Source organism: Salvia hispanica, chromosome 1 (assembly GCF_029641045.1).
Source record: "Salvia hispanica isolate PSC_SH4W2 chromosome 1, Shi_PSC_v1, whole genome shotgun sequence".
Classification (NCBI taxonomy): domain Eukaryota; kingdom Viridiplantae; phylum Streptophyta; class Magnoliopsida; order Lamiales; family Lamiaceae; genus Salvia; species Salvia hispanica.
The window spans coordinates 61,379,102-61,387,990 of NC_142692.1; the positions used below are offsets into that span (position 1 = coordinate 61,379,102).

General features: G+C 31.8%; 2 protein-coding genes across 2 annotated transcripts; both read left to right on the plus strand.

The window, feature by feature from the left end:
* The first annotated feature begins 1,689 nt into the window (after positions 1-1,689).
* LOC125199226 (uncharacterized) lies at positions 1,690-2,500 on the plus strand. The gene has a single exon (XM_048097314.2). It carries the CDS (start codon positions 1,829-1,831, stop codon positions 2,327-2,329), a length of 501 nt encoding a protein of 166 aa, XP_047953271.1. The 5' UTR covers positions 1,690-1,828; the 3' UTR covers positions 2,330-2,500.
* Positions 2,501-2,838: 338 nt separating this feature from the next.
* LOC125199207 (transmembrane emp24 domain-containing protein p24delta9-like) lies at positions 2,839-4,008 on the plus strand. Its single transcript, XM_048097307.2, has 4 exons — positions 2,839-3,199; positions 3,281-3,490; positions 3,554-3,630; positions 3,706-4,008. Exons 1-4 carry the CDS (start codon positions 2,960-2,962, stop codon positions 3,848-3,850), a joined length of 672 nt encoding a protein of 223 aa, XP_047953264.1. The 5' UTR covers positions 2,839-2,959; the 3' UTR covers positions 3,851-4,008.
* Positions 4,009-8,889: the final 4,881 nt, after the last annotated feature.

The window sequence follows — 8,889 nt, forward strand, 5'->3', positions numbered from 1 at the left end:
AATTACGAAATTAGATGAAATTATAATATTTAAAATTAAATCTAATTTATAAAGTTTGTATGACTTCTTATACTATAAAGTGTACTATAAATTTTAAGTGATGAACTGTTATCACTTATTTTAAGTGATAATTTACTTTTTATATGTATATATGGTGGAAATAAGAAATTTATTTTTTTCGTATACAAAAATTGCATTTAATCTTTGGTCATGCATATCAAGTTATTCCATGGTCTGAAATTAAACATAAAGAAATAAATAGTCAATTAAGATGTGGTTATTGGATGATCCAATTTTTTTTTTCTTGGCTTCTCAAGGAAATTTTGAATTTCTACGATCTAATCTATTCATATATTTAAATGTTTATTTCTTACTATTAATAGAAAATAAAAAAAAAATTAAATGATATTGATAACATGGAATTTAATGAAAGATAATTGTCTCTCTACTAACAAAACATCTAAAATTATTATCATTATCAAACAAAGAATAATATTGCATAATATTAATTGTTGTTGTATATAATAATATACAATTTTATATGTAAATATATTAATTTAATTAAATATGTTGAAATTACTTATAAATATATATTTATATTCAAGATATATAATTTATAAATATATTTATCTTTATATTTAAGTTACTAGAAGTACACGTGGTTATAATTGAGTTGATTTTGAATTATTCTACTACTAAGATAAGATATTTTTTTTTTATGATTTTGAGTTCTGTTTCTTTTTTATAATTTTTAATATTTTATCATGTACTATTGAATTTAATTTTGATAAAATGAATTTATTAATTGTGATTTTTTTATTTGTTTTATCATGTCTACTTAATTAAAAAAAACATGTTTTTAGTTATAAATAATTAGGTTGCAATTTCAAAACTTATGAATTACTGATTTTTTATTGTTTTTCTTATGTTTTTGTTTGCATTCATGAATACTATGTTTTGTTAATCGAATCTGGTGAACTATTTATTCGTTCAAATAGTTTGCCTTTTTTTGTTCTTTTTTTTCGTTCAAATAGTTTACTTTCGTCCAGATATTGTATGTAGGATTTTCAAATTACCTTATTTTACTTTTTGGTCTTTATTTACACATATTTTTTTATTTTTTCATTTTATTCTGTATTTATTTTTTTAAACTCTTTTGTCCCATGCATAGCATGGGTGTTAACACTAGTTAATAACAATAATAAACTAAATAAATCAGCATTAAGCATAACATGCTAAAGGTTAGCATTGATTTTGACAAAACCTAGACGCAAACCTACATGCATCTTTCTCTTCTTTGGAGGAAGTAGAAAGTCTCGAAAAATGATATTCTCGTTCTATATTCGACTGAGACGAATACTAATATTCTACATGCGTTAAAGGCATTTTAAAAAAACCAACACAATTAATCTCTAATTTTAATTTGGCTTCCTCATTCTATTATTACCTCAAGTATGTATGAACAAAACATAATACTTCCTTTCTATTTATTTTACTTCATCTTTATGATTCACAAAATAAAATTATATAAAATCTAACGACGAAATCTAAATGTTTTATATTTATTGAAAGTGACGGATATTTCACTTGGATAAATTGCAAGAATAGAAATTTGAATTTTATTCCTCTGATCCATATTCAATGATTGACAAAAGAGCATACTAGTAGTAGTATCTTTTTAGGAGAAGAATTTGGAATGCAAAATGGTGATATTATTAATATTATTCTAAATTGATTGTGGTCTAGGTCTTGAATAATTTAACTCTTCTTATTTGAGAGAGAGATAGAAAGCGGGGTTTAAGGAGAGAGGGGTTTTAGATCGGCAGCCATGGCAGCCCTTTCACAAGCAAACCCTAGCTCCATCTCCACCGCATCCACCCACCCGACGTCTCCTTCAAATTCACCCCAAACTGATCTACCCAAACTCGAATCCGATCCCGAAGCCCTAATTCGAGAATCCCCTGATCCACCGAAACCAGAGGAAAATTCCCCAATTGAGAAATTGTCGGACGATTCGACCATTGAAGGGATCGGCGGCGATGAAGGAGGAGAGGAGGAGGAAGAAGAAGGCGAGTGCGGATTCTGCTTGTTCATGAAAGCGGGCGGGTGCAGAGAGACTTTCACGGATTGGGAGAAGTGCGTGGAGGAAGGGGAGAAGAACAAAGAGGATATTGTGGAGAAATGCGTTCAGGCGACTTCGGCGTTGAGGAAGTGTATGGAGGCGCATTCCGATTACTATGCGCCGCTGCTCGATGCGGAGGAGGCGGTGATGAAGCAGCTTGAGGAGGAAGAGAAATCGGATGATGCTGAGAAGAAGGAATCGCCTTGATTTTGACTCTGATACGATTAATTTCGATTTTTAGTGTTTCGTGATAGGAAATTGTTCTATCTAGAATAAACAGCACTGGATATTTGGCTGCCAAACTGTTGATTTTAACATCAATTTCTTAATCTTTGTGATGTTTTGTTGTTCAATGAACTGCCTATTTTGGCTTTTTTAGCTTCTGCAAAATGATTTTATTTATTAGTGATTTGTGTTTTAATCAAGAATCATGTGCTTTAGAAATGTGTATCTTGGATAAGATTTGATCAGAAAAAATTTACCCAAATTCTTGCACATTTTGATTGACATAGCCATGGTTAATGTCACATAAATAAAAAAATTTCAACTAAAATTGTTCAATCAGGTACCTGTTCTTGAAAAATGCCGTTTTGAGCAACCAAACTCGATCCCGAAATTGCGAATCAAGTTCGTATATAAAACTAGCTAATACTTGTGAGTAGTACAATTTAATTTGATATCAATAAGTATGTGACATAATTGATGTCTCAATTTTTGATTTGAAGTTTGATTATTGAGTTTCTTGAGTTATTGAAAATAAAATAAAAGTGAGAGGTGGCAGGCATTGATGAAGTCCAGGTAAAAAAATGAAGAAATGAATATTTAGAGATCTGGAATATGATGTGGATCAGAAGAGTGGATATGAGGATGGAAAGAGGAGGAAATGTTATGCTGGTTTTGGCTGCGATTATGTTGATACTGAGGCGGGTGGAGTCGATCCGATTCGATCTGGAGACGGGGCACTCCAAATGCATAGCCGAGGATATCAGGATCAATTCAATGACAGTCGGAAAATATCAAGTCGTCAACAACAACGAGGGAATGCCTTTGCCGGATGCCCATAAAATCACTATACGGGTACGGTATCATTCAACCTAGGACTATGATTCATTTCTGCATAAACAAATCTATGTTACTGTTATATATGTATGAATATAGGTTACCTCAGCGTACGGGAACAACTACCACTACGCAGAAAATATCGCATGGGGCCATTTTGCGTTTCAGGCAGCGGATGACGGTGATTACATGGCTTGCTTCTACGCTGCTGAGACCAAACCCTCCAGTTTTATGACTGTAGACTTCGATTGGAAGTCTGGTGTCGCTGCCAGCGACTGGAGCCGTGTTGCCAAGAAAGGTTCCCTTCTTGTAAGAGCTCTCACTCTCTCGCTTACCTCTTACTCTCTGTACTTGATGTATTTTCATCTCTAGGCAATGGAACTTGAGTTGAAGACTATGTACGATACAGTCCAGTTCATTCAAGACGAGATATATTATCTGCGCGAAAGGTATAATTCAGTTCTACAACCAAACTATGCTCTCCAACAACATATATTGAATAGAGTAGCCTATTTGTTCTACAGGGAAAAAGAAATGCAACTGCTAAATATATCGACCAACTCCAAAATGGCGTGGCTCAGTTTTCTGTCGCTTCTTGTTTCGTTATCTGTCTCGGGCCTGCAGCTCTGGCACCTCAAGTCATTCTTTCAAAAGAAGAAGCTTATTTGAACTCATTCTTGGTATTGGGACAGGGATGTTTTTTAGTTTCAACTTGCAACATCATTCTTCTTTGGATAGAAAGAAGCTAGCTTAGAGAAACACAGTTTCAAAATCTTCTACTAGTATCATACATTATTTTTTTTACATTTGTGGGAGTCCAGATCTCAGTTTCCGATGGCACTGCATCGCACTCGGGAAAGTTAATGAACGGCAAAATAAATTCACTGAGCACTCACAAACACACCAACCCTTATTTAAACATAACACAATTGCATGACAATGGGAGATATCACAATGAAATTACTTCTGCCAAATTCTCTCTAAAACATTACCTTGTTCAGCAACATCCATGACGCATCACGAAACGAATAGGTGCCTTTGATTATCCGGAGGTACTACTTTATCTTTTCAAGTGTCTTCAAATTCTCCAAGAAAGGAGGCCACTAGTTCATGTCTGCAGACCAACACTGTGCAGTTAACCAGTAGGATTAACAGAGATTACGACGCCTTTCAATGCAATCAAAGTACATATATATGTATGTCGACTGCTGCAATTTTTATATATGAATCTATGGCTACTTCTGCTTCAGGTGTATGCAGACAACATTTACTCCTTTAGTTCGGGAATAACTTTTGTTGATCTGAACATTGGCATGTGTCCTTCTGTTACATATGTGGCTGCTTCATATGGTTCATATTTTGGCATCGGAGGGTCTCCCTCGAGAATCTGCAACAGGTTGGAACCCTCTTTACCTTATATATCGACCATGCCTGTTTGTTGATATGCCATTATGGAAGTAGAGCTTCTTTAGTTTAATATCATCCTGATAGAAAAAAACATCGACTCTCTTGTCATATTTCCTGTGCTTGAAGACTTCAGGCGCCATGTAATGGTCTGTTGAGATCCGACAAAAGACAATACACAGTATTAAAACTCGATTCAACTCCAGATGCACTGCGTTGATCAGTTTTAGACTTTAATACTCACAGCTTCCAGTCTTGCCAGTCATTTTGTAAACATCATGAGAATGTTTTACCCTGATGAGCTTGCTTAACCCAAAATCTCCCACTTTTAGATGGTTGGCGCTGCTATTGACAAGTAGAACGTTCCCGGAAAAACACTGCTTTTTTATCATTATATAGGGACAGACCAGAATCTATACAGACAGTCAGCACAGTCTCCTTTGCGAGCTAAATGGAAATCAGCAGCAATTCTACTCTATTCTCACCACATACATGAGACCACCTACTAACCTTGGTTTGAGATCTGTGTACTATAACATTTACATGCCTCTATTCCAAACATGATTAAAACATTCAGAGGAGCATAAATCACATTTTAAGTACTGCAATAACATAAATTGCACCATTTCATATTTGAGATTTACTGTAATTATTGCTGCATAATGATCTCATATTGATATTGCTGGGTGTTATATGGCATGCAAGGGGCACAATACTGAAAAAATGAAAAAATGTAGGAACACTGTGGTGTGAAAAACCTTACATCACTAATCTGTCGTCTGAAAAGCTCGGAAGAATCCGCTTAATAGCTAGTATCTAACCAAAAGAACCCTATCAATATCAACTGTCATCAGCAAAACGATTTTTGAGGATAGGAAAAGAGAGGTGACATGTAGCCAAGTCATAAGATTAATAGATTTTAGTAAAGGGAATGAAGAAGCACTGACAGTTCTCATAAAAAATTAGGATAAGCACACACCTAAACAAAAAGGAAATTCAATCCAAGATAACACAGTCTTGGTTTCTCACTTCTTTGACTTCACGTCATGTAGTGTGTTAGAAAACAGCTTATATGGAGTAGAAAGCTGTTGAACACGAAACTGACGAGAACAAAGAAAAAATGGAAGACAATCCTCCATAGAGTCTCGCGATAATCCGCAGAAAAGGCCTACTGTTCTTCACTGCCAACAAGTTTGATCTTTGCTGCATAGTGCATACATTCTTCAAATCCTTCAAATCCCCCCACATAATTTATAGGAGTTTACAAGACAAGAATCCTACAAAACTTGCCCTAATTGATTCAAATCACATCAAATCCAAACTTACTTAAATTAAAGATAATAATGGCCAATAGCTCAACAACTTTGACGTTGGATAGTTATCCATCCATAAACAGGATCAATATCAGTCGCCTTCCTGGCGAAAACAGGAAGAAGATTGACAATGTGTTTATACATGGTCACAATTTCTTTTATTTATTTACTTTGAAACTATTTTAGGTTTGTGCTTAGGGTTAAGTTTCAGCTTGGTCTTGGATATAATTTTCATACACAATCATTGAAGCATTAATATATCTTTTTTTATCAAAACATTAGAGAGGATATGTGACTGTTTGAAAATTTAAATTTCTATTTATATGGTTGATGGTACTTGTGATTCTTTCATATTAATAAATGATTATTGTTGTGTAGTATTAATTTTTTTTATTTTTATCCGAGTGTTTAGGTTGTCCATTAATACTAACTAGTATCACGCCTGTGCGATGCACAGAATAAAATATTTCAAAATATTAGTTTTAGATCGTAAATTAATTAAATAAAATTAGAAACAACATTATTATATTAAAAAGTGTAAACAAAATGACTATGAATTATACAACTAAAACATATTCCCTCCGTTCCTTATAACTAAAAGAATAACTCTAATCTACAATCAGGGGCGGAGCCACCTTATAAGAAGGTGGGGCAAATGCCCCTCCTCAAATATGTTTGCATGTACTAATTTATTGTGCAATTTTGTAAAAATATTTGAATTTCCTTGTATTTGCCCCTTCTCAAATGCTCAAAATTTTCTCACATATAATTTTGCCCCCTTTCATTTTTAATCCTAGCTCCGCCCCTGTCTACAATTAACCAAACTAATAGTAATAATTTAAGGGGTTGTTTGGTTTGCATAATTGTATCCGGGATTAAATTTGTAGTGTGTTTGGTTCATGAGATTCAACCCCACAACTCAATCCTAGATGGATAATTATGGGATAGTTAGTCATAGCTAACCCCCTATGACTAAAATAATCTCACAACTCAATCTTAAATTGTATCTTGGTATTATTTTATCTTGGAAACCGAACACCACATAAATGTCAAAAAAGACTAAACCCGGACATGCAAATTAGACATGAATTGTTTCTCCTAAAATTTCAACATGTGAGAAGTATTTATAGAGATTTTGCTTTGTTTCATTATATTTTTTAACTTCCCTCAATCATCTTCAAAACATTATTTTAATTGCAATATAGTGATCCTAAATACTAAAAACCCAAACCTTGAAGCCTAAATTCTAAACCCTTAACTTTAAAATATACTCATAATGATCAACAAATGATTCAAATATAAATCTGTATTCATATCTTATACTGGGTGAGCCTAATTGATAATCCTTGGGATATAGCTAAGGTTGTGATTGGGATCTCTATCAGTGAAAGGGCTTTTTAAATGTCAGGTTTTCAGAAAATTAGAAGAAAAATTATATAAGTAGTATTGATCTATGTAGTTAGTCACTTAAAAGTCTTAATGAGAAAAAAGAATCTAGACACCAAATATGATGATTTCTCAAAGGAAAGTAACGACTAAAACTTCAGTAAAATTGAGCAAACACCCATGCGATGCTCGGAAATTAATTTATTTTATATTAATTTAAATTTTAAAAATTAAGTAATATCTATATATTATGAAATAATATAAATAGATATGTGTGCAACAACAATTTAGCCTTATACAAAATAATGATAAAATAAGTATATTCACAAATAATATGACACACTATAAAAGTGAATTTATCAATATAACAATTGGTCATTAATAGAAGAGAGAAAATATAAATTGTAGTTTAATTTATTATCTAGTTCATTACTTACAATTGTATACCAAGATTATCAAATTCATAATTTTGTACTATTCATTTAATTTTTTACAATTAGATTATTACCACTAAAACCATATATTGTTAAATTTATAATAAGATATAAAACCCTAACCCCTAAACCTTAAATTCTAAACTCATATCATAATAATTTTAAAAACCTTTTTAACGTCTATCAATCTTCTTTTAAAATATTTTCACTTCTTTCATTTATTTATCATAAGAATCTTTTGATTTCTCTCACTTATGACATGATTTTATAGCAATTATATGACTTTATGTTAATTTTTTCAAAACACCCCTAATTTAAATTTGTTAAAATTAAGTAATATCTACCTGGCATAAAAATAATATAATTTAACTTCGTACAATATAATAAGAGTAACAAATTGTTTAAATTTACAAATAATAGTCAATACCTTTAATTATTTGATAATAATCCTAAAATTAAACAAAAGTATGCATTATCAATTATTGAAAGTTTAGATTTATTATAAAAAAATATTTACATATACATATAAAGTAAATTTATAAACACAATAATAATTGTCAATCAATAAAATAGAGAAAATATAAATTATAATTTAATTTACTTATTTATTTAAGGAGTACAATAAATCACGTAACAATCGTAACATTTTTAAAATGTAATTTTTAAATAGCAGTACATTATTACAATAATCTAACTACATTCCTGATTCCGTTTTCTAATCTACAGCCCTCAGATCCTATCCACAACGGAATGCCTTGATTGTCAAAATTTTCGGTATTCTAACTATTACAATCGAAGAAAGAAAACAACAATAAGTGGAATGTAAAATTACAATGAAAATAATAAAACAAATAGAACTATGATTTAGAATATGAAATTACAAATGAAAATAATAAAACAGATAGAACTACTATAATTAGTCAAGTCGAGGACATTATTCTTTCAGCAAGACAAATTATGTCGCGGCTAGTATTCTTGAATTGACGCATTATTCTAAAGATAAAACGACTTTCCTAGCATATAGAAGCACCACAAACCCGCTAGGCACCGACGAAATTAATTGAGCTTCGAGAATCCAATAACCTAAAATATGTACCAAACTGTAAATGCTTTTGTTGGTGTGTAATTCATCTGCAAATCTATAACTTTTATAGCCACAAAATAAGGATAT

What these genes read in the sequence shown, in the direction of transcription:
- LOC125199226 (XM_048097314.2), top strand. Translation starts at nt 1,829, where the DNA reads ATGGCAGCCCTTTCACAAGCAAACCCTAGCTCCATCTCCACCGCATCC.
- LOC125199207 (XM_048097307.2), top strand. Translation starts at nt 2,960, where the DNA reads ATGATGTGGATCAGAAGAGTGGATATGAGGATGGAAAGAGGAGGAAAT. An exon ending in CCCATAAAATCACTATACGG is followed by an intron (nt 3,200 to 3,280) that starts GTACGGTATCAT and finishes GTATGAATATAG; the next exon opens with GTTACCTCAGCGTACGGGAA. An exon ending in CCAAGAAAGGTTCCCTTCTT is followed by an intron (nt 3,491 to 3,553) that starts GTAAGAGCTCTC and finishes TTTCATCTCTAG; the next exon opens with GCAATGGAACTTGAGTTGAA.